The following is a 26,711-nucleotide window of genomic DNA, read 5'->3' as shown; positions in this document are numbered from 1 at the left end:
GTCAGTTGTCAAGTTCAGTTTGTCCAAACAGGGAGGCTGAGAGACAGCGAGCTGTTGATGGTGACAGAAGTTTAACAGTAATGTTAAAAAGTTGAAGCTTTTTTCTCCTGTACCCGGGCTGCTTTTACTGTAAGGAAGCCACAATAAATTCATTATCAAAATTCTAACCGCTCACTTTGTGTAAAATACTTTTACTTTTACTTCTAATACTTAAGTACAGAAAATATCAGAAAATTACTTTTGATACTTAAGTACAATAAATGTCAGGTACTTTAAGACTTTTACTCAAGTAATATTCTAAAAGGTGACTTTAACTTCTACCAAAGTCATTTTCTGGTGAGATACTTGTACTTTTACTCAAGTATCGCTTTCAAATACTTTATACAAGACTGGTCCATGATAATAAAACTTGCAGTGACCAAAAACACGTATCACCTAAACAGATCATTCTATTTTATTGATTTTTACAAAGCCTTTGACACCATTGAACATAAGTTAGTCTTCCCATAGACGTTAACGTCAACGTTTTGGCAGACAATTTCCTGATAATCGATAACGTTAGCTAACGTTTGCTAACTTCTGCGGAGCTTGAGTTATACTACCAAAAGGAGCAGTAAATAAGAATGGTAATCTGAATTAACCTAACAATTACTAGGTTGAACTGAACGGCGAAAAACACAAAAAAAAAAAAAAAAAAAGAAAGAAAAAAACACTAACTTGCATATTATATTACCGTAGATACATATACATATTTAATCTCTGTTTAATACTTACCTTAATTAACTCTTGCACCGGTACCCAACCGACAATGTACTGCGAACTTCCTCCTGTGTCATATCTCCTGCCGCCGGTAGGGGCGCTATCTTAGGAAATGCTCCGATGGGTCGTATTAGAGCAGGGGTCTTCAACATTTTTCAAGTCAAGGAACCCCAAACTGATCGAGTGATGGAGCAGGGACCCCCTTCAATATATATTGTATTAAACTGGGCCTAATGACATGTATAAATGTACCTTTTTATTGTGCATTTAATATTAAGCTATTCAAATAATACACAGGTTTATTTATTCAAGTTTTTATTTTAAACGTGCAAGGTAAAGTGACAGCAAAAGGTAAGGTTTAAACAAAAATAAGTGATGGCCTATTAGTGCCACTGCCATGAATAAACATATCTGTAACACTGCAAGCAATACTGAACTATTACTGAACTGTCTAATCAGCCAAAAATGTCACAATATGTAAAAAAAATAAAAACAAAAACTGTCAGCAAATATATAGGAAGAGTATGTATAAGAAGAGGATAGTGCTAATTACTCTGATTGCATCATGGAATTAGAGGGGACAGTGGCTCTTGTTTGATAGTAGTAGTATGGCTTTCCTGTACATCGTGGCATCTGCTGTGTGGTCAAACTAATGAGCTGATCTGTGGTTCCATCCATTTCACTGAGCTCAACACTGTCTTCATGTTTCATCAGGTGGCATATATGGCCTCATACTGAATTATGTCAATCACATCTTGAGCCATCAAATTCAAGAGTATGATTTGTCAGAACATGTTCAGATGGAGTTTGGAAGATTTGTGAAAGAGCCACCAAGTATGAAACTGGTTGCAGAGGAGAAAAAAATCTCTTATATTCCCAGTTTCCAGTGTGTATGAGTGTGACTGTCCTCTGGCAAAAAATGACCCCATAGGTCGTTTGTGCAGCAGTTTATTAGACCCTATACCTGTGGTTATGTTTTAGAGTTAAGCAAGTGTGGCAGATGGGTTAATCAACAAGACTTTCCCTCAGTTAACCACAGTTCAAATCCAAACTAGGGCAGGGTGTGTTTTTTGCTTGCATTTCATAAGCTTAATCCTGCCCGAGTACAAATAAACAGCCATCACTCATGAACTGTGAGATGGTTGTGCTAAATCCTGCGGCTGAATAGGCTGTATGTGCTGTCAGCCATAGCTGGATACACCTCTACACATGCATGCATAAGCGATAAACTGCATGAACTTACCTCTTGTGTCCAGTGAGCCAGCCAAAATACATTTGCTTCATGATTTACCTGTGTGTTACAACAATGAGGTTTTTTGTTGATAATGGTGAACAGGAAAAAGACTATATGCAAAGCTATTGATGGCGAAACGTTGCGAACCAAAGTGCATGATTGTGGTGCTGAAAATATTTTCCCACTGGTGGCAGATTGTGACTGTTGCAAAAAAAAAAAAAAAAAAAAACAAGATCTCCACTTATAACAAACAACTTTATATAAAGTTAGTTTTTTTGTTTGGTGGTTTGTGACGTGATCCACAGTCTGAGGCAAGAGGGTGTGAACCCGAGCTCCAACATGAAGCCCTCTTGGGTGCCCAGATACCTTCCGCTCTGCTCAGTGTCTCTTCTCCTTGTCAGCCCCTTGACAGAGGCTGGCCATACTGGATGAGCACCGGCTCATGACAGGCGTTTATGTGTGATTAATGGGTGAGCCAGACCCTGGTGAGGGCAACAAGAGGTGTAAGGGACATCAAAACCCATGTGAATCACAGCATTTAGTCCCTGACTCATGAGGCTTCCGTTCATATACGTTTCCTTGCTGCAGTTTATACTTGCTGCCTTTGATGTTTTGGACATGAAACATTAAAATGAACATATGACATTTTACTAAACAGTAAAGTGCAATGCAAAATGATGAAAATGTGCAGTGTGATTTATTTTCTTTTGAAGGACAATACCATGCCATATTTCCGCTAATCTTTTCCTGAAGCAAGCAGACGTATTTTAGAATTCCGATATCATTGTTCCTACCTTTTATCCAGCCACTGGTTTCCATTCATTCCACTACGTTGTGAAAATGAACTTTCAGAGACTTCAAACTTTCTCCATCACGATAATCAAGACATCCACGTGAAGTCTTCCTTCCTCAGGAAAATAGTCACCAGGAAAAAAAATATGTAGTGTATTTTCTTGTGCTTGGTCGTGATTTTCTATGGCTTTCCACAATATATTGAAGAAGCCCTCAGCTCCTCTTGATGTCTGTAGCGGCCTTAATAGTTGATCAACTTGATCGTATGTGGGTTAACTGGCAAAGCAAAACTTCAATCAGTCAGTTGGGTGTGGATGGGATATACCTACCAGGAACACTACCTGTTATTATGACATGGTAGGCCCCAGACCTGGGTGAGCCAAATGCAACCCAACCTACCCTACCTCTGGTTTGTAGCAACAATACACCTGTCCACCACTAGCTCTCATCTCTCTTTCTTGCTCAGTCTCTCATATCAGTGCAAACATTCATCTTTTGCCATCCTCTGTGCATCTGTCCTTTTCTTCTCCACTGTCATAAACACTGTCTGAGCCATCGTCCTCTCTCTCATCCCCAGGCAGTGAAGGAGAGCCTTGACACTGTTACTTACACAGACGCCTGTTCACCTAACAGCTGTGTGCATGCACACACAGAAATAAATTGCAACCTCAGTTCTTAAGAGTCAGCTGTACAGAGGGTGAGCTTTCTGTTTCTTCCTCCATGGTAAACATTTTTAACATCACTGCAATGCAGTGAGCATAACACATCCTCAGGACAGGAGGACAGAGCCCATATGACGTGTTTCAAACACTGTCACTTTGATGACAGAAAAATACTTGTTTCTAACATTATCTCGGTTTAGGTGCTTTTAAATCCTGCCTCTTCTGTGTTTGGGTACTACTTTACAATAAGACTATAGACTTCATATACAATAAAGCTAAGAGTATAAGTCTGTGCGGTCAGACCAGAAATGTACCATGAAATATACTAAACTAATTTTAAAACCACCAGTTGCACATGGGCTTATGATCATATTTTCATTATAAACACTGACCTGAGTAACAATGGCAATAATTGACAAAATACAAGCTGATCATTTTATAGCATTTGGCACCACTGATCACTATATAGCCTTGATTGTTGAACACATGCTTAGCACTACCCCGTAATGCCCTAAAGATTTTACTTCACTTGTTTTCTGTCTCAGAGCAGTCGATGGCTGTGATCTGGCCTCAGCCCCTGGGGTCTCAACCTTGACTAATTATTTCTTAACCACAGGTAACCAGCAGAGGGAGCCAGTCCAACACAAGAGGCTGCAACTCTCAGGGGACCTCTCAGGGAAGAAATGACGGAGAGAAACAAAAGCTACAAGCTGTGATGTAAAGACAGATGATAAAGAGGAAGGGTGGGGGAGTCCAGAGAATGTAGCTGAAAAGAAACAGGCTTATTACTTCAAGCAGCTTGAAGTAGCCACCAGATGGGTTGCATTTACTCCATCACCACAGTTCCACAAGCTAAGACTTCAATTTCGCAAAAAACATACTTGACTGAGTTGCAATCTGGCGATGGTCTACATTTCTTTGCCTTTTCCTGTATGGCAAATATATAACAGGGAGAAGAAACAATCCATGAAACTGCTTGCAATTAAAATTTGACCCAGCTCCAAAGCATCAAAAGAAAAGAGAACAACTAAGAGAACAACGGATTTGTAGAGCACGACAAAAAAAAGGAAGACGGGAAAACAAGTTGGGGGGGGGGATGTTAAAAAAGGCCTGGTCACACATTTTTAACCATCCACACACACACAGAGACGACCACAGTTAGCAGAGCTGAGAGCACCACACCACAGCTGAATGCTACCATGACACTTTTATTGGCATGAGAACATGCTTGAGAAAAAATCAAAAGCGACAACAACAACAGCGATATTCACAAAGAGAAGCTCCAGCATGGAGTGAATACAGGAAGTGAATTTTCCACTAACTACATGCTGTACATGTCTACTGGTCCTATGAACAAGTGTCTCCCTCTCATTAACCTCTATGGTAAAAAAGGAGGAAGGGCCTATGCTACATATTAGAGAGAGAGGACTCAATTTAAAGGTTCCTGGTGGATCGAAGGAGGAGACTATGGAAATAGGAAGACTTGGTATGAGTGGCAATGTCAATATGAAGTACAGTGACATTCATTTGTTGCACTGAGATGAGTTGTAAATGTGGAAAGAATATGCAGTGGTACAAGCTGTTATGGTAGCACTAAAAGTTCTGATTCCTTTTGCTATTCACTGGGAATAAGATCTGATGCTGAAATCTGAAACAACTGTGCTCTGAGATGAATCGCTACATCAAAATCCTAGCTCTGGTAAGTTTGCAGCCGTGAAAGAAAGTTCTGGCTCTCATTCTGGCGTTTGACCTCACAGAAAAAGCAGAGGAGAACTCCTAGGATGGTTGCTACGGTGACCAAAAGAGAAGATGGAGATTGCAATGACGGTGTCTGCCAGGTGGAGATCGCACCTAGGAGGTGGCTGCCGAGTTGGTACCTGCCTGTTCCGCCTTCTTAGCCTGCCCGTCCTCCTCCGTTGCCTGGGTGACGGCCTGTGCGGGGGAGGGGCTAGAGTGACGTTGGCGCCTCATGAAGGGAAACACACTGACAGAGAAAGAGACAAAATGCTATGAATATGGAAATATTACTGATCCAGAATTAATGCTGATAAATAGTGTCAAATCACAAGATAAATGATAAATAAAAGGAGAATAAAGCCACTGTCAGTGTCTGTTTTCACCTTTTCTTGGTCTCCTGGGGTACAATAGCTTTTGCCAACATGTTTTTGTACAAATCAGACTTCAGATATCTTGGATAAGAGTCCTAAACACACACACACACACACACACACACACACACAAACAGAAATTATTGATGGGCCAACGGGATAAATTATTAGACAATTAATAGTTATCACAGTATGGCTCCTAAATAAATCTGTAGAGATCAGTGTTTAATCCTTGCATCTCCATTATGATAAAGTGTAAGATCAAAGTTCAAGTGTCAGGAATCAGACCTTCTTCATGAGGAAGTATATGTGCATCTGTGCATCATCCATGACGAAGCGATGTGGGTGTCTAATCCCCTCTAGAGTTTTATCCATCGTCTTGCTGTCAATGTTCACCCAGCGAGCAGCTCCTGGAGCCAAGAACTGCCTAAAGGAATACAAACAGGCACCAAGAGTGGTCACCTTACCGTGAGAATGTGTGTGTGTGTGTGTGTGTGTGTGTGTGTGTGTGTGTGTGTGTGTGTGTGTGTGCGCGTGTGTGTGTGTACTGTACACTTACTTGTAGACCTCTTCCACCTTTTCTATGATCCTGGAGCTCTCTCCGTGTCGAAGATCCTCGCAGGCCTGCCAGAAACACAGGTTCTCCGCTAGCAGAGAGAGAGAGAAAGAAAGGGAGGGAGAGAGAGGGAGAATAAGTAGAGGAAGTTTCAAGCAACCTGTCTAAAAAAAAAAAAAAAAAACATGATGCATTTGATAGAGCATGACTAGCCGTGTGAAACACTGATACTTGGCATTGAAGTGATAATCCACAAATTTAGCACTGATTTGTGACGTCTTTTGTACCAAGCGGTTACTACGGTGATGTTTTTGCACATTACTTGCCAATGAAACAGTGTGGGCAGTATTTGGATTTTATTTTTGACGAAGTTTAAGTTTCTGTTTTCTTTTCTTGTTCATCTGTGTTGCCTCTCATTGCTCGTGCTAACTACCTATATCTGAGATTAATCCAAACAAATCGTTGTTGCTGCTACTGGAATTATAAAGTGCATCACTTCCTGTGTAGAGGAGGATTTTTTTTTCTGAGTAAGACTTACCAGACGCCCTCCGGGTGTTTAGAACGGCAAATGTAAAAGCTTTTATGAATTAGGTATAAGTAGAATCACTATTATGTGGGTGCAATCAGTGGATTATTGCTTTAATGCATAGGTACAATACGATGCACATTGTGATATAATCCAGTGTTTCCGTGCCGTTTCCTCACCACTGAACTCTTTCTCCAGATAGGTCATGAATTCTTTCTTCCCCATGCTGTCTTTGAGAAGCTCCATGAAGCTGAAGCTCCAGCGCTCCACTCGAAGTCGTGTCGGGGTGGCCACCCTGCTCACACACACACACAGAAGAAAGTTAACAGACAGTGATAAATTATACACAGACTCAGAGACAGATCATACAGAGGAAAAAAACAAGCACAGGCAGAAACACATTCAAAGACATTTAGGTTGTTAGTAGTGTTAAATGGCCTCGGTTTTTTGCTTTTGATTCAAATGTACACCCACAAGTAGCCCTCTAAACTGATGAGAACACGTTATACCATTAATGCCCAAGAAGCACTAGACTGTTTATTACTTGAAAAAATATGAGGAGAGAACATACCAAATAGCAGATAGTTCATACATATAAAACTGTATTGAAATCTAGTTTTGCACAATGCATAGTTAGCCCCAAGCAGATAATAATGAAGCATATTATGCAAGTGTGAACTTGACAGTTTACTGATGTGAGCAAAAATATAAACTGATATGTTAAGAGACTTACTGAAACCAGTAGACTGACTTGAGCTTAGCTAACTAAGTGGAGCACTAGTTGAGTACATTTGTCCGTTTTAGTGTCTGTGTGTGTGTGTCTGTGTGTGTGTGTGCGCACGCGCGCGTGTGTTTGTGTGTGAGAGTGTCAGTGTGTGCATGTGTGCATGCATATTCTCTTACTTGTCTGTGTTCATTGTCCAGTGGGATGTATCATCAGAGATCCAGGGGTTACTGGGAAGGCAGCCTTGCATGATTGGATCATGGTTCTGGTACTGCTCACTATGCTTCACAAAACTACACACACACACACACACACACACACACACACAGTATCATTGTATTAGTGCTGCACATCATAAGAGTTAATGCCCACTAATTCCAACTTGCCTCAGGAAGCGTCCATTAGTGGCTCTTAAAGTGAGAGCACTAAGCCTTATGCGTGTGTGTGTGTGTGTGTGTGTGTGTGTGTGTGAGTGCGTGCATGCGTGCGCAATGGAGAGGTAGAGTGAGGTTCAGACAGCACCATGTCCATTAGCCCTTCGCATGGTTTTACAGTAAATATGGTTTCTAGGTCTGTTTATGTGTGTATGAGTGTGTGTGTGTGTGTGTGTGTGTGTGTGTGTTTCTCCAGCAAATGTCAGCACTTTTTTTATATATATATATATATATATATATATGCAGAATATGACTCTATATGCAGAGGGTGATTCCATCGCCCAAAATGACCAAAATGTATCCCCTTTGTTAACCTGCCACTGCCCCCACAGCTCTGAAATATCAGCAGCCTCACTGTGCTGTGTATTGATAAAGCTATGGTGCTGTCCGTGGTGCTGAAGTAGCAGACTGATTTGTAATTGTGCCTTTTCTGTCAGTCCTTCCCTTCCGTCAGTTTCATCTTGGATCTATAATATTGTCTCAACATTAAAATAGTGGAGTTGCGTGTAGTTGCATGTTGTCATGTTGTCATGTGTAGTCACAGAAGAGCAAGAGGAAGAGATGCATTGCTGCCTGCAGGATTCCAATAATATTTACTTTAACGTTTTGATGAACATTCAGCAGTTTCTGTGCTGCTGAAAATACAAAACAGACCAAGTCACCTTTAAAACAAAATATTTGAAGGGACACATGACTACAGATATAGATTTTACTACAGATGTTTGGTGCGATCTAGGAGTGGAGCAGGAAACATGAGGAAATTAACCTTCACTGACTGCACCACACTCAGCTGCGAGAGTTACATGATTCGAGTTTAAGTTTATAATTGTGTTTTGAAAAATTTGCATTATTGAAATGCACACATCCAGTAAAAGAATAGGAATATTCAAAATATATATTTAGCCTAATAGAAGTTCTGTTAAATCAAAGTTATAATAGCAATTATAATAGCAAGAATTAGGCTAGGCCAATATGACAATCCTGCAGTCCTAATACAAAGTAAAAAATCTAAAGTAGAGCCTGCTTCTGTGGCTCTCTCTCTCTCTCTCTTTACTCTCTTGTGTGGAGGAGCACAGCAGCAGAAAGAAAGAGAAAGTGCAGCAGCAGCTGAAAGAAGCTTGGTCAAGAATTAACAAAGCTTGGAGCAAATGTGTCCTTTTTTTGCTATCCTCATGTTATTTTCCAAATAAAACAAGTCTTTGCACTGCAAATTGCCACAAAAAGTGTTAATTTGACAATATAATGCAATAATTATTTCAGTTTAGTAAATGCTCCTAAAATCAGTTCAAGAGGCAAAAATGTACAGTACATGGGTGTGTGTGTGCCTACTGTCTTCATATATATATATATATATATATATATATATGTGTGTGTGTGTGTGTGTGTGTGTGTGTGTGTGTGTGTGTGTGTGTGTGTGTGTGTGTGTGTGTGTGTGTGTACTGAACTGACATATACCTTTCTAGGCAGATAGATGACTTTACACGGTTTCTCCCAAGGGCCCTTTTACTAATGTCAATCTGTAAATAAAGACAGCACAGATACACACACACACACACACACACACACACACACACACACACACATACATACACACACACACACACACACACACACACACACATAAGCCAAATTTTTAATTGAATGTACATAAAGTGAAGGTGTAAATTATGCATTATGTTTACCTCTCTCTTGTAGTAGTCACTATTCTGGTTCTGTTGAGGGAAACACACTCACGTTAGCTCACACATTGATTGCATTATATATTCATAAGCTACAGTAGCTGCAAGGGTACATGATTTTATATCTGCTTCATTATATGGATGTAGCATTACACATTTTGCATGAATGACCAACAGATGAGTTTATATACTGGTCATAATACTGCATTTATTCAAAACTGTCATCAGAGATGGATGTTTTGCCAGACTCTTAGTAGTTTCAAATTGTCATCATCAGCTATAATTTGCATGTGAATCAACACAGGTGGCTGCCACCTTGACTTGCCATGCAAAGAGACCCAAATTCTCAACTTCCATTCATATGCGTGCATGATGTACCCATCACCCCAGTTAAAATAGAAGAAGGTAGTTGTTTTGCTATGGGTTTGTATAATTTCAACAAACAGTGCTGTGTCCATGTATTGATTCACTGCTACGGTGGTGTGTTTGGCATGGAGTCCATCTGTTTCCCTGCTGCCCCTGCTGTTGAGCCTTTGTGGTCATTGTTGTCTTTTCATTATGTGATTTTATGTTGCTTTGCTGCAAAACCAATTGCCCTTTTTGGACAAGTAAAGTTGACACTTGAGGCTGAAGTTATGTACAACTGTCAGTAGCACAGTGCAGCTCTCCTGCACACTTACTTTGGAACAATGCCGGCAGCAAGAAAGAGAAAGTGTAGAGAGAAGAGACAGCAAACATGTTATCAAGATAGATTTATCAGAACAGAAAATGAAATGCTATTAAAACAGTATGCGATATAATGAAATGTGACGATGTCACTGACCAGTATAATTCTTAAGTTGAAGTTATTTCCTCTATCTGGGCCCATGTCCAACACATTATGTGCCCCAGGCTGAAAACATGCACAAAGAGAGGCATGCATGCACACACGCACGCACGCGCACACACACACACACACACACACACACACACACACACACACACACACACACACACATACACACACACACACACACACACACACACACACACACACATAAACACAAGCAACAGAACTAAGCATCTGTTATGTTTGTCTGAGTCTGTGTGTGTGTGTGTGTGTGTGTGTGTGTGTGCTTGTGTGTGGTAAGAAGGTGCGTGTGACTGAGCACTTATTCTTCCTTGGGTTTTCCACTCTACTTACTCTGACTTTTATTCCCTGGTCTCTTTTTTTTCTCCATCCCCTTGTCCTTAATTCATAAGAGAAAGAAAAGATAGAGCCCCTCCCCCAAACCATCATCCTCTACTTCACCTTTCTCCTTCCCTCCCTCTCTCTCCTCTGTCTACCCTGTCTCTCTCTTTCTCTCTGTCCGTCTCTCTATATAAATATATATCCTTCCTTCCCCTCGTTGTCAGCTGAAGCTTTTACCAGATGAGCTGAATATTTCATGTAGGAGGAAGGAGGGACTGGGGCTGAACATTAGTCAAACTATTTGACTTCCTGAAACCACAGACTGTTTCCAACGCCACAACAGCACAAGCATGCCCCAGACAGAGGACGGTGCAGAGTGCTATAGTATAGAGTGTAGTGTAACGTAGCATATTATAGCACAATATACAATAGTATAGTGTGGTGTAGTGTAGTATAGTATAGTATAATATTGTAGGATTTTCTTTAATAGTGTATAGTACCCTAATCATATATAGGGTGTTACTGTGTAGAATAGTAGTCAATATTATAGTACAATATAGATTGGAAAAGCACAGCATTACTTAGCAAAGCACAATATATTATAGTATTTGGTCTGTAATATTAAATATAACCCTCATCATTGTCTAGTATGTATTATTGTGTTACTGTATAGTATAGCTGTCTGCAGTATAGTATAGTACAGCATAGCATAGCATAGCATAGCATAGTGTAATAGAGTATGTTATAATGTAATACAGTTGCAGTGTGTCATACTATAGTATATATCATAGCATATCATAACACAGCATAGCATAGTGTATAGTAGTATAGTATCATAGCATAACATAGTAGAACATGATACACTATACAGTAGTGAGGAGTAGTGTAGTATAATATACCATTGCATAGTATAGTACAGTATAGTGTAATATAGTAAAGTGTAGAGTAACATAGCACAATTTAATATAGTTTAATATAGCATAGCATAGTATAGTATAGTGTAATGTAGAGTAGTATGATATAGTACCAGTAGACCATGCTACGTGTGACTACTACTACTACTGTACTATACTATAGGCACTATCAAACCTACAATATAGTATAGTAGTTGTACTATAGTATAATGTATAAAAATCTATAGAATAACTGAGTCCAGTTACACTGAGGTAAGTACAAGAAGAAGAACAATACAATACAGTACAGTACAATACAATGCAGTACAAGACAAGACAATACAATACAATATAAGATGATACAATAGACGGCACAGTAGAGTGTAGAGTGAGTAGAGTGAACCTACCGGGGGTCTGTTGATGAGCCAGTAGGCTTGCTCCTGACATTCAAGAACAATGCGGTCGGACTTTCGCCTTTGCTTAGACGCTCTAAAGATAAATCACACAGTAAGTTTTTGTGCATAGCTGTGTTTCTGTGTGTGTGTGTGTGTGTGTGTGTGTGTGTGTACCTGAGTTGTTCCCTTGCTTGCATCACCACAAAGTCCCAGGTGTGGTTGATCCTCTTGTGTAACTGACTGTAACATTCCTACAAATCAAAAAAAGATGGAGGAGGAAGAAGAGGAAGAAGAAGTAAAGAGAGGGCAAAGACAGGAAAGAGACTGGAATTTATAATTAAACATGAGTATGTGAATACACTTGACAAAAGGCTACAAAACTTTCTTTCCCTGCTATAGGACCTGAAGATTTCTGCAGAATCACTACTGCATAATTCATAACTTTCATCACTCACCTTTTCATATTCCATCAGTTCCCCCTGTTTCCTTATATTTTTCTTAGCTAAATAGATTGCTGATGAGAGAGAATGAGGAAAAAAGAGGGGAGGAGGAAAGAGGTTAAAAGTCAGAAGAACACGGAGGTGTGTCTTGAGTTACAGCAGTCAGGTATGTTATATTAATGTAATACAGTTCTATTTTTTCCCTTTTTTCTTCTTTTTTGCAGACAAAGACCCTAAAATTCTAAAATTAAACTTAGAAGTTGAAGCTTAACTTTTAGGTGGGCAAGTACATAGCTATTTTATCTCACGTTTTGCTTTCAATATACAGTATGAAACATAAACGGGTTGTCCTTATGCTGACAAGCATAATCCCTTCAAATCAATCCCCTTGACCCCTTCAGTTTAATTTCAGCACTGTATTACCATAGTCCAGCTCTGATGCAGGCCATCGAGTGCTGATCCAGAAATAAGGAGTCTGCGGAAGAGAAGTAAGAGTTCGCTTTCTGATAGGAGGACACAGTAAGGTAAAAGTGGATGCAAAGAGTGTCAAATGCATGGGCGATTATGGGAAGTGAAAAGAAGGAGAGAAGGAGAGGGAGAGAAAGAGGGAGAGAGAAAAACATTGAATGGCATGGAGGAACAAGCAGGTAGAAGAATCATAGGAAGGATGGCAGTCTGACCTGGAAGCGGTAGGCTGACTCGTCAAGACGTAAGAGCAGAGATCTTGGCTCTTTAAGAGGGTAAATATACCCATATCTCACCAGCAGGCCGCCAAGGTGCACTGCCTCTGCAAACACCACAGAAGAAGGCCCAGACTCATCACTAGACTGTCTTTTAAAGTTCTCTCACATTTCTTAGGTAATATGACTCTTTAAGAGGGAAATTCATCAATATCAATGTCAAAATGACACATTGTTATATCATATTATGTCAAGAGAAAAATAAATCAATCAAGATTTATATTTGGTTCATGTTTGCATTGGTGGTTTTTGGCAATGCTATTGTTCTCAGGGATGAAATATCCAAATTGGGCAAACTGAATGTGGGCCTTACATAATCATAATGGGATACACAAGGGACAAAAACAAGGATAAAATCCTCTTGGCCAAATTACCCATGTACTTTACCTCTAAAACCTTGTCTTAGTAAAGCATCACTGCCTATAACACCAGTGTCCCTACAAGTCTCCCTCTAATCCCAAATATGCCCTCATCAGTAATACTTGTCTGAAACAGTGGCTTTGCTCCAAAGAGGAAGGTGCATCATCAATCTTCATCCTCCTCATTTGTTAAAGAGCCCTACTTTTGTGACAGCTACAAAAAGGCTGTGTAGTGCACTCTAATCAGCTGTTACACCTCTCTGATGCTGACTCCTCCCTCGGGCTATACTGAGACCAGTGAGCTACTTTTTTCCAGACTCAACTTTAATTTAGTGGGGAAGCTTCCCGTGCCAAAAATGCCCATGAGGACGATAATGAAACCCAGTTCGTCAGGTGAGTTAATCAAACTTGGATCCTCAGGGGCCAATCCTACCTCTGTTTACAGGAAGAGCACACCTGCCCACCACCCCCTCCATGCAAGCACACAAACACACACACACATACACACACACAGCACCAACACCATCATCACCACCATATCCAGGCAACATGGTAGCAACGCTCCAGAAACAAGCCACACACACCAAACAAAGAATCAGAAAGGGTAGTTCCAGCAAAGTGCCCCTTTTTTCTCTCTCTCTCTCCATCACACACATACCAACACATGCTGACATAATCACTTACCTTCCTCACTCATAATGTATTTCTGGATCAGCCACTCAATGATATCACGACCTGGAGAGAAAGAAAAACAGAAAGAGAGGAGGTGGATGAGGAAAAGAGACACGCACAAGCAGAAAGAGAGAGAGAGAGAAAGACACAGAGAGAGAAGGATCAATAAACCAATGCACTAGTCCATATTCTCATGTGTCACCTACACACAGCAGTCCACCTGATAATCATTCTCCTCTGTCTTCAAAAGGGAGGGAAGAAAAGAGAAGAAAAGAGGGCAAACTTTTTTTCTCTTCTACTCTGCAAACCAGACAGTATTATCCAAGATCCACAGCTGCATTATTCATGACCAGCGGGACAAACATACACAAAACACAAGTGGCACGTGTATGTGCGCACACAGACACACACACACAAGACACTGATGCACGCTGACATTAGGAGACACCCAGACACAAGGACATGCACGCACACACACACACACACACACACACACACACACACACACACACACACACACACACACATATATACAGTATGCACACCTGTCATGGCGTGTGGGATGACAGTGATAAGGAGCCTCTGGTTTCTCATCTTCATGCCCATGTCAGGGTCCTGCATCGCCACAATCACTTTCTCCATCTGTCAGGAGAACACGCACGCAAGTATGCACACACACACACACACACACACACACACACACACACACACACACACACAAAACGCATGCACACAAACACCCATGCGCTCGCACACAGAGATGCACACACACACACGCAAACAATATGTCAAAAAGCACAGACATGCGGATGCACAAAGACACGGAGATCACGGCGTTGCGAAATACTGAACAAAATTACGCACATAAATGAACAATCGTATTTCATGGACTTATTTTCACTGTGATGGCACTGTTCATCCGCTCAAAGGGTCTGGAGCTTTTGGAGTGCAGACAGGGCTATATTTGGCCACTGTGATGCGTATGACACACACACGCACACACACACAAAATCTAGCTATGAAAACTGAAATAGGCAATCTCACCTTTCGGAAGCATGACATTTGTTCCCGGTGCCAGACTCCTTTAGCCAGGGTGTTGATAGTCATCTTGTGGGCTGCTTGGTATCACTCTGCACCGGCGGGACGGTAAAGTACAAGACTGAACTGATCCTGGGAGCGCGCAGGAGTGAGCGCACCACTGCCTTTTATTTTTTTCCTACCTACCCGTCCGGCGCCTGTCAAGTGCGCCCCTGCGTAGATTAAAAGGGATTACAGTACACTAAAGTAATATTTAGCTAACACAGTGTAATACATCATCTGGGGCCCACAGGCGATCAACAACAGCATGTTTCGTCTACATGTAGGCTTTGAATTTATGTCACTGTTTTCGCCCGTAAGCATTTCAAAGGGATGATTGTCAAACTCGTTAAAAACTCGAAAATTCGTGTAGTTCGGCTATTATAGGTAGAACAGTACAGTAACATCCCATAGAAAATAATATTCCGTAGAAAATACTACAAGTGATTTCAATCACGCCACATGCCTAAAGTATAGTATATTGACAGTCAACACTGTGTAAGCTAACGTTATCATGTGCGTGCTTAATAATATGTAATTTCCTTTAAAACTATAATAATGAAGAAAAATGTTGTAACATACACCTCACAAGTTGGGGAAAGCTACTGTTGTATTGCTTTGGTGATTTTTTGTTATGAGCAGCCTAAAATAGCTTATATAAAGCTATGAAATTAAACATAAAACGTAATTTAAAAATCATATTATTTATTCAGTTCATCCTGGACTAAGCAATGCCCGGATTCGCCTATATCTCAGTGACATACCATCTACTACCGTATACGCCCTTTTATCCCTTATCACATTTTGTCCCGTGTATTTTTATCCCCTTACAGGCTTCCGTAAGAGGACCGAGCTGGCTCCACTGTCGTGTAGTTTCACGTCTGTTAACCGTTGTTTCCCTTTCATCCAGGTATATTAGGTATCGCAGAGGCTCGTTTCAGTGAGCAACAGAGGTAAGATTTAAAGTCTGTGTCTGTGTTTTCCTGATAGGGGATGATATGGTGGTTAAGACTCGCGAAATACGTTGCCGAATTATTAGCAGCCTTGTTAGCTAGCTAGCTTGGCTAAGTGTTAACGCTAGCTGGTCGGAGGAGACCGAGTCACCGTGGGCACTGCGGACACTCACAGCTGTGCACCTGCGACTTGCAAAACTGGTGTGTGACAATATGATGTCTGCTGTACAATTTTTTTTTTTTTTTTTTTAAAAGAGTATGGCTCCGTTAACGTAACATGGACTGAGGATCTGTTCTGTTGTGTGCCCCATGTTCTGGACGAAAGATGGCAAACTGAGTTCACAGTGATGTTGAACTTGCACAGATCTCTGGCTTTTTACTCCTCTCAGCTCTTGTGACAGGCTGTGTGCTGAACAGTGTTGATCCAAGAGTAAACACACACACACTGCAGCACTACCACAGATTACAGAATATGTCCATACTGCAGAAATCTAATGTTAAAAACCGCACTGGCTCATGAACATCAACATTTTGCTTCAAGTTCAACCTGTGAACATAACTCTGCTATGTTTAAAGTATCTTCCTTGGTGTTTCAGCAGTGCACTTGACGTCTATTGTGCACTCAAATTGACCAGTAATCTGTGTGTCGCTGACAGGCAGTGATGGGGGACATTCGTCAGTCATTGCTGCCCCGCGATGTGCTGAGCGCTGCCAAGGAGCTGTTGTACCACCTGGACATCTACATCTGTAACCTGGTGCAGTCCGGCAGGCAGCCTCCTCAGGTCGACACCAAAACCCTGGAGCTGGTGGAGGAGTTCATTCTGCATGCGCCCAAAGACAGAAACGCACCACCCAGGGTAAGGCATACATGCACGCCTTTAGGCCAAGATTACAGGCATGTGCACAGACAGCAGTACACAGACATAGAAATTCAGACAGTCATTCAAATGTTCTTTCCTCCAGAGGATGAATGCTCTCCAGGAGCTCCAGCTGCTAGAGATCATGTGCAGCTGCTTCCAGGAACAGAGCCGCGACACTGTCCGTCAGCTCATGTTCTCGGCCCTCTTCAGTCTCCAAGGCAACCAGGCCGACGAGAGCCGCATGGCACTGCTCGGCAAACTGGTTTCCATGGCAATCGCTGTGGGCAGGGTGCCTATCTTGGAATGTGCTGCTACGTGGTTACAGGTGAGGACCTGCTCACACACGCTCAGACTCATTGCATATAAGATGTGTGTTTTTTGAGCGTGTATGTCTCATTAACTGGTCATGTCTTGAGTATGTTTTTGTGTCTTATGTTTGTTTACAAGCATATACTTGTTTTATGCAAGCAAGTTGTTTTATGTAAGTAATTCAGTGCCATAGTGTTTGTGTAAACTCACTTGTGTTTCTCACTTGTATACGTGTGTGTGTGTGTGTGTGTGTGTGCTGTATGTGGACTCAATACACTTGTGCCTTTTTGTGTGTGTGTGTGTGTGTACACGTATCCTTTACGCCTCCAGAGGACCCATCGTGTGTATTGCGTGCGGCTGGCGCGGGTGCTGGTTGATGACTACTGCAGCTTAGTGCCAGGATCTGTGTCCACCCTGTATAACATCCAAAGCTCCAGCCCACGTTTCTGCTGCCAGTTCATCACTGCTGTGGCCACCCTGTATGACCTCACCTCAGGTAAGGTAGACAGGCCAGTCCTGGATGTGAATAAGACACCACAAAAGAACAGGGTTCTCTGTTGCTACCGCGATGTGATGTGGAATCTGCCAAAAATTGAAACTGGATCATCCAAATTCACGTAGATGCCATTCACAGCTGAAATTAGCATCTATCTTGGTGATTTGATAGGTTGCTGCTCACACCTGGCATTATGAAATTTGCCTCCACTTTCCAGTTATGATCTGATTTGTGATCAACCTCACCTCACAGAATTTCCCCTTTCATTTCTTTTCTTACTTGAATTCCTCTGTACCCTACTCCATCCCATCTTCCTCCTCACTTCAATATACCATATTTTCACTATCTTCATCATATCCCCCACCAATCCTATTCTCTGTCTCTGGCCTATTCAGGCAGTTGCAACTAAGCACAATATTTTTGGTTACAAGACAAAGATGCTGCCAGTACAGAAACAAACTTCATCCAAATTTGAATTTGCACGGCAGCATTCTGCTCTATCAAACCCTCATCCCCTTAAGAGCGACTCGATCTTTCTATGTTGTCAAGCTGCATTAAAGTTCACACTACAAATGCTGTGTGGCCCGACGTGTCCCCGACACTCTCTGAAGGTGGTGGGAGTGATCAGATCACAATGCATCTCCAAGACACTTTCACACCTGTGCTGAATGGTGTTCACTAGTGATCTGATCCCCTGAGATGGGTGTTAAAACTAAGTGTGGATGGCTGTCTGGGGTTATTCTTGGGAAAGGTGTTTTGGTGGTTACATAAATATATTTATTAGAAATATTCTTATCTGTTTTTTTTTTTTTTTTAAAAGCACAAAAATGTCACAGCAGCTTAAAATCAACCGTGCCTACCTTCCTGTTAAAGAGCTCAAATGTGAAGTGCCCTGGTTGAGTTTTGCCTCACAATTTCCTGCATCCTCTGTCTGTCATATTAACCTAAATGTGTGTGTATGGTTTTTTTTTGCATGTGTGTGTAGAGGAGCTCACCCCTCCTCTAGAACTTCTGCAGATGATTGTGTCGTGGCTCCAAGACGACCCGCGCCTCGTCCTCATCACCTTCCTGAACACGCCCCTCTCTGGCAGCCAGCCAATCAGCTCACTTGACCTCACGCCGCTGGGGGGCTTGGTGCGCTGGTGCGTCAAAGCGCCTCTGGCCTACAGGAGAGACAAGAAGCAGTCGCTGACCAATGGGAGCAGTGAGTGTGAGCCAGATGTGGGGCCTCTCTTCTCTGCACTCCATTTAAGTGTCCTACAGGTGTGTATGCATTTGAGTGGATTATTTTTTTTTTTTACATTAGAGTAGCTGCAATGCTCCCATAAACCTATAGTAGTGGTAATTAGCAATTCTGGAACTGCAGCACCTGCTGTAATTGATCCTAGAAGGAGCTCCGAAGCAAACCTGCCCTGTGTTCCAATACTCATACTACCATACTATTTAGTAGGAAAAAAAAAGATTTAGTATGTTCCAATACATAGTATGTCAGATGCAGTATGCCAAGAGTACCAGGATGTTCTACTGCATCCGGTCAGATTTCGCAGTATGCATTTCAGCATGCTTCTCTTGCCATTCTGACCCACGATCCTTTGCGCAGCAGACGTTGCGTCGCACTGACTTAGCTGCGTGTACAAGCCACACCCACATACGGACGACAACAAAACACACACACCGCACAAAACTCGCTCAGTGACAGCAGAAGTGACAGGAAGAGAGAAGATAAGGAATATGACAGACGACAGCGCAGTGTGAAACAGCACCGGCATTTTGACAACAACATTCAAATGTGGCGCTACGGACGGTGGCAGAAGTGAGCAAGAGGGTCGGAGGTCAGGGATGATGTATGTATTGTGTTCCAGTAGTATGCATACGCATGCATATTGCATACTACACTACATACTTTGTGAGGGCAGCTGATACTAAAAGTAAAAAGTAGAAGTATGCGATTTGGAATGCAGGGCTGGGTCTCACAAACGAAATTGTCTCTCTCACCCATATCTACAAAAAAACAACGTAAAATAGGCTACAGGAAACAGTGCAGTGCACTTGTGGATTTTTAAAGATTTCATTTCCTTCAGTTTTGATTTAAAATGTTTGTTTCAGGAAAGCTCGTCCTTCTTCCTGTCTACCTTTGGGCTTTCCTTTTTTGTTTGTGTGTGTGAGTCAGCAGGCGTGATTTTTTTTTTTTTTTTTTTTTTTGTAGTTAACAAGTAGTTTGGTGAGGAGTACAGCAGGTTTTCTTGCAGTTGTACACTAGAATCTATAATCAGTTATAAAGAGATGATTAATTTTGTGAAAGCCTAGCTCGGGGAAGGAATGCCAGCCTGTGTCATTCATCCTGAAATAACCCCTTAATGGGTGAGTGACTGTCTCTGTCTGTCCCGTCCCCCTCAGGTGTTCATGCTCCTGCCCAACATACTGAATGAGAAGGGGCTTTTCGGCCGCCTGGCGCTGCTCCAGATGGAACCTCTGGCTGCACTGACCTCTGACCTCTCCCGCCTGTTGGACCAGGCCGACAAACACACACACTCATCATCCACCGACACACACGCACTCTCCCAGCTGGCCCTGGACCGTCTGGCACAGGCCCTGCAGGTGGCCATGGCTAATGGAGCACTGCTATGTTCAAGAGGTAAGGAGCAAAAAGGGAGGAGAGGTTAGATAGATGAACATAAGGGAGAGGTTGATGGGCTAGAAACACATAATGTAGGAGGGGTAGAATAAGAGTTAAATATTTAGTTAGGACTCACCTAGGTTGGAAAGGATTACTCCACCCAAAAACAATATACACTGCTTGGCCCAAAAAAAAAAGTTGCCTTCTGGATTTAACTAAGCAAATAGGTAAGAGCCTCCTATTGGATAATTACTGCATGGGCGATTATCTTTCAGCTGGCAACAAGTTGTTTAACCCCAACTGATGCAATGAGTAGCTTCTCATTTCTTAAACAACCATGGAAAAAGATGTGGAAAAGATGTTAGTCTGTTTGAGAGGGGTCAAATCATTGGCATGCATCAAGCAGAGAAAACATCCAAGGAGATTGCAGAAACTACTAAAATTGGGTTAAGAACTGTCCAAAATGGAACAATAGACCAGATTTAGCCTGTTCCAGAGTGATGGGCGCATCAGGGTAAGAAGAGAGGTAGATGAAGTGATGCACCCATCATGGCTAGTGCCTACTGTACAAGCCTGTGGGGGCAGTGCTATGATCTGGGGCTGCTGCAGTTGGTCAGGTTAGGTTCAGCAACATTATGTGCCCAAAGAATGAGGTCAGCTGACGACCTGAATATACTGAATGACCAGGTGATTCCATCAATGGATTTTTTCTTCCCTGATGGCACGGGCATATTCCAAGATGACATTGCCAGGATTCATTGGGCTCAAATTGTGAAAGAGTGGTTCAGGGAGCATGACACATCATTTTCACACATGGATTGGCCACCACAGAGTCCAGACCTTAACCCCATTGAGAATCTTTGGGATGTGCTGGAGAAGGCTTTGTGCAGTGGTCCGACTCCCATCATCAGTACAAGATCTTGGTGAAAAATTAATGCAACACTGGATGGAAATAAATCTTGTGACATTGCAGAAGCTTATTGAAACAGTGCCACAGCAAATGCGTGCCGTAATCAAAGCTAAAGGCACTCCAACGAAATATTAGTGGACCCCAGGAAGACTAGTTGGATACTACGGTAACAGCTAATAGGGATCCTTAATAATAAACAAATAATAATTAGAGTGTGTGACCTTTTTTTTTTTTTTTTGGTGGTGACTTTTTTTTGGCCAAGCAGTGTATTTTGTATAACACCACAAGCTGAATGTCAGCTGAAAAAAGTCTCAAATGCTTGCCTCACGGAGAATAAAGATTCCACTTCAACTGTAGCCATTTCTGTTAGAATGGACTTGATTGGCAATTTTACAAACAGCAGAAAAAAGGATATGAAAACATCTGTTTTGAATTTTCAAACTCCAGGTTTGACTCTCTATTTTTATATTTAATACATTCCAAACCAATGTACTTTGGCTAAAAAAATGCTTAATAAGCTTTTGCTTATTGAACCAATGAACTCCATTCTAACAGAAGTGGCTACAGTTTTTGGAAGCTTTGAAAAATACAAATTGGTTGGTCACTCACTTATAGGAAGACCTATTATTTTTCATGTCTATTGTGTTTTCCTCATAACATGGTGATTTTACATCCCGTCTTCTCTCCACAGAGGACCTGAGAGCCATCTGTTCGCGCCTCCCACACAACAAGTAAGAAAAAACATAACTGTATATCACAAAAATTGGCCCAAGCTTGCACCATTTGGCATTTCATGGGCGAAAAATTGAAATGTGGCTGGCGTTGGCAAGTAATCATTCTTCAAACTAATGTAGTGATGAAAGTCTGCACACTGCATATGATCTTCACAGATTCATTTTCACATTTTCACATCCGTGCTGTGGGATGAATTTACCCAACACTTAATTGTAGTATGTAGTTTAACCTATTTGTAGAGTTCAGGGACTTTTTGCTGAGGCCGTTATGATGTACAAAATGTACCAAGAACTAATTTTGCATTACATTTTTACTTTTATCCTAACACTTCTTCTCTTTCTGTCTCTTCTTTCTCCCCCATTTTTGTTTTCATATTTGTGTCTGTCTACAGTTTGCTGCAGCTGGTGATGTCGGGCCCTGTGATGTATTTTAACAACATCCACACTCCTCCACTGGCTTTCAGCCCTCATGCTTCTCACTCTCCCATCACCACACACCCCACACACCCCACACACCCTACACACCCAACACACCCGACACACACACCTCTGGCTTCCCACCCCTCTTCTCACCCCCAGTACCCCGCTCAGCCTTTTCTGTCGGGGATGCCTTTCCCCTTCCGACCCAGCCACTAAAAGAAATGTCCAACTTGTTTGTAGGTCTGTGTGTGTGTATGTATGTGTGAGTGTGTGTGTGTGTGTGTGTGTGTGTGTATGTGTGTGTGGTGGGTGATGAGGGGAATTTTAAGTCTCTGTGTGCATGGATTAATTTGTGTGTATGTGTATATGTGCCTGTCGGTGTGTGGACAACTGTATGATGTATGTATTGCTATGATATTAAGCAGATTTGCTTCTGGTAAAGTCAGATACTGTGAGGCTAACTTGTTTGTCTAATAAATATTTTTTTACTCCATCCTTCCAGCATGTTGTTTCATATATTAGCCACTTGTGGTCACTGTTGCGCTATTCCTTGCCATGCAAATACATTGGCTTTCAGATGTGAATAGATCTGCATCTCACAGCTTTATTTGAATTGAAACACGTTCCAAGTTGACATAAAAAGGGAGCCTTTGCATAAGTTTAATTATGCCCTATGCAAATTGTGTCATTTGGAGTAAGTAAGAATTGTTCTGCCAGCTATGGAAAACAGAACTATACAATGCAAAAAGCTGTGTCTGCCTATTCAGAAGAAATAATTTTAACGTCATTAGTGAAATAAGGTAATTGAAATTCTAAACTCTGAATGGCTGGAATAAAATTGTCATAACCCTCTCCATGAAAAGTATGTTTGAAGGAGAGATACAGACACATGGGAAGGCCTGCACAGGCACACACTGTTCAAGAGGTTTGGGACTAAGACTGCAACTAATGATTATGCTTACTGTTTATTAATCTAGCGAGTATTATTTTAGTTAGTTATTCATTAGTGTGTCAGAGGTGTGTCAAGTGTCAGAAGTAATGACAGGGGTTACCAGTACCCCAAGTGACATCTTCAAATTATTTCCTTGGATCGCCAGAAACACCAAACTGTTCACTTCATAATGATAAGAATGAAGAAAAGTGAGCAAGTATTGACATTTCTGTGATCTAATCAGCAAATATGAAGGGTTTTTATTGGATAAATGACCAAAACAATTAACCAATGAGAAGTTTTTTTTTAATCGACCAATCAACATTTTAGGGCACAAAAAGTCAAAACGTCTTAATGAGGAGTTTACTTTGTCCTCTCAAGTCAAAGGGAGACATGATTATGTAACCAAAAGATGCTTGAGTCTTTCAGCCAAGCCTCACACTTCTTCTGGAGCTGTGTACAGTCTGATAGCATATCGCTGCTGACCAGCACACAGGGACAAGCTCACCCTCCCTTGGCCCCCAGCTGCCCTCATACACGATGAGAATTGCATCATCCCTCATAGTTTCTATATGGTGGTGCTGACAGCTGCCTTTCACGCCATTGCACTCTCTTGACATGGAGATTTAGTTAAAGCTTTAGGGTATGTTGAGGGACATGCATCACTTTTGCCACACGTCATGTATTGTGATGCACATCTTAACCGTTGCACTTCGACTTACCTTACTTCCTCTTAATTGCGTGTCTTACTGAGGAGGAAGTAAAAGCACTGTGAGGTGCTTTTGTCTGCATCAATTCTTTGTTAATCTGTCAAGCAATTAGCAGTCACTCCCCCCTTTATCTGTTTAGTGTTAAAGGGAGTGGTACAGCTGTACTTCCTTTAAGTTTATTACAACAAGAGGTGCATTTTTCAGTTTCACGGTATAATTTGGCCTGTTCATGTAAAGTCAGTCCAATTATCATCAGTGTCAGTAGTGTGTAAATTTGCCCTGTGCTCTTTCAAAACCTCCTTCTGGTTGTCAGTGGAAGCAGGTTTAGAATTCCAATCCACTTCCTGGAATAAATGAAAATGTCATATATGGCGTGAATGAATGCACTGATTAGTCAACAAGAATGCATTGTTAAGGTGTCCCATGGCCTGTGAGACAACAGCCAGTTAACTACTTGGCAAACTAGCCAGAATCTCTGTGTCTACATAGTCTCTGGGTGCCAGAAATTCAACAATGGATATTTATTCCCCAGAGAGAGAAATGTTTTCTGCAGTGGATGACACAATTATAGCAAGGGATAGGCTCTCACTCCTATAAGCTTTGTGCCATCTAACTGTCACAAACTGAATTAAAGCCAATCAGCATCAAACTTTTCTAGCCTTAGTTAAAATGTTTGGACTGGAGCTTTAAGAAGACCCAGAAAAAATGTACTGTTGAAGAAGTGAAACTCAGATTAAGTCCAGGATTGCTGCTGCTGCGTCACATCTCTCACTGTCGCTCACACATAAAATGAGCCATCAAGGCAGATGGTACTGTCCGTGGACGACCCCGGCCAGACTCATGGGTGGGACAGTGATAAGCATATCTTTTCTGCCAAACTGATGCGTTACTGTTGGGCCAGCGGAGGGTGACAGAGCTGATATTGTTGAAGTGAAAAAAGGCGGGATGGAGCGCATGTTCTGTAAATCATTAAGAAGGTGATGGACTGACTCCAACTTTCAAGGCCAAATTCCATATTAACTTGGGCAGATGTGTTAATATGGAGTGAGTTCAGGTTATCCATTTTTTTTTTTTTTTTTGAGGAAATGAAGGTGGACAAAATGAATGTCATCACATTACGTTAAAGGAAAACTTTGACATTTTGGGCAAATACCCTTTTTTCTCACACAGACTGAGACGAGACATCCAGTGGTTCGGTTCCAATGGGTAGCATTTTGTGTTAGCTTAGCATAAAGACTATGGGAGCCATTAGCCTAGCTCTGTCAAAATGAAAAAATAAACCTCACAGCAAGAAAGCTGTCTTATCTATACAGTATATCATCTGCATTTGAAATACATGTCTTTGAATTAAAATTTTAAAAAAGCAAAAGTTGTTTTAAGAGAAGTTAATTTGTGCTGTAGCTACCTATACCTGCAGCAGTGTGTGGATCGCTGCGACAGACGGAAGCATGAATGTGCTCAGTGGTTATAGTGGCACCCATCTCATTTCTCCTAAAGCGACTCTCATCTAATAAAAAAACAAAACAACAAAAAAAATCAAGGTGTGCATTTCAAACACGAATGATGCATTGTGTAAGTAAGGCAGTGTCTGGGTTGCTATTCATAGGGAAGGAAGAACTGAACATGGTACCGATCTTGTTTCAGTTTGGGTACGTCGAAAAAAGGGTATTTTTCTCAAAATGTATTCCTTAAAAGAAAACTACATGAGGCATCAACTTTTCCCTCCAATTTAAGTTATTCTGACCCAAGGACAGCGCCCGTTTTGGTTGACCATCTTTTTAAGAAAGCCTAAGACCAAGGGTGTTTTCACATGGCTTGCACCTCATATGGTTTGCTGGCCTTCTTGTTTCACCAAACTGGCAACACCAAAACGGCTTGCCAGCTCTGGTCTGGTCTATCAACCATAATATGCCAGGTGTGATCTGAATAGAGCACTTTCTGTGTCAAAAGCTGGTCTGAAACCACAGTCTGAGTCACAGTCTGGTCTGGCTTGGGTCTCCTTGCGGGTGTGCAGTTGGGTTGACTTAGATTTTCTGTGTCAGCAGCAGCAGCAGCACGACCATGGTTTCCTGTGGAAGAAAACCTTCCATGGCCACAGAGCAAATCTGAAGTAAGACTCGGTTTGCCAAGGCAGCCATAAACCTCACGAGAGAAGTCCACCAGCAGGTCGATATGAATTGCACCATTTTAATCACAAGGCCATACGTTCTGCTCTGTTGAGAGCAACAAGAAATTCCAGTCCAACTATCAGACAAATGCCTTGATGGAAGTCTTGTGTAACATTAGGTAAGAATAGCGAAGACTTAAACTAGGAGGTGGAAGTAAGTAATTACATTTATTCATGGTACTGTAATTTAGTAGCTTTTGTGTGCATGTGCTTTTTGGAGTATTTTTAAAGTCATATTTGTGTCTACTACTTTTATTCAAGTATATTTTTGCTTAAGTATTGTACTTTACCACATTTTAAATCACATCAATTACAGAGAACAAATGATCAGTGGTCCAAATGTGAAACATTTCAAAATAAAAGGTCAGTCAGTAAAGATGAGT

General features: G+C 41.5%; 2 protein-coding genes across 2 annotated transcripts; one reads left to right on the top strand and one right to left on the bottom strand.

Annotated features, from left to right (window-relative positions):
* Positions 1–4,635: 4,635 nt before the first annotated feature.
* rgs11 (regulator of G protein signaling 11) lies at positions 4,636–15,336 on the bottom strand. Its single transcript, XM_030075443.1, has 17 exons — positions 15,189–15,336; positions 14,690–14,786; positions 14,157–14,207; positions 13,054–13,160; positions 12,797–12,848; positions 12,389–12,447; positions 12,108–12,184; positions 11,946–12,027; positions 10,298–10,366; positions 9,478–9,501; positions 9,251–9,312; positions 7,541–7,654; positions 6,817–6,932; positions 6,115–6,202; positions 5,844–5,982; positions 5,568–5,650; positions 4,636–5,431 (listed from the first exon to the last, which is right to left on the bottom strand). The coding sequence occupies exons 1-17, from the start codon at positions 15,249–15,251 to the stop codon at positions 5,299–5,301; spliced, it is 1,416 nt and encodes a 471-aa protein (XP_029931303.1). The 5' UTR covers positions 15,252–15,336; the 3' UTR covers positions 4,636–5,298.
* A 700-nt stretch (positions 15,337–16,036) lies between these two features.
* Positions 16,037–23,013, top strand: ints15 (integrator complex subunit 15). Its single transcript, XM_030075316.1, has 8 exons — positions 16,037–16,174; positions 16,831–17,031; positions 17,138–17,359; positions 17,674–17,839; positions 18,825–19,102; positions 20,237–20,474; positions 22,058–22,097; positions 22,493–23,013. The coding sequence occupies exons 2-8, from the start codon at positions 16,837–16,839 to the stop codon at positions 22,734–22,736; spliced, it is 1,383 nt and encodes a 460-aa protein (XP_029931176.1). The 5' UTR covers positions 16,037–16,174; positions 16,831–16,836; the 3' UTR covers positions 22,737–23,013.
* Positions 23,014–26,711: the final 3,698 nt, after the last annotated feature.

The sequence above is a fragment of the Myripristis murdjan genome, chromosome 17, assembly GCF_902150065.1.
Source record: "Myripristis murdjan chromosome 17, fMyrMur1.1, whole genome shotgun sequence".
Lineage (NCBI taxonomy): Eukaryota > Metazoa > Chordata > Actinopteri > Holocentriformes > Holocentridae > Myripristis > Myripristis murdjan.
This window is presented reverse-complemented; position numbering and strand designations above follow the sequence as displayed.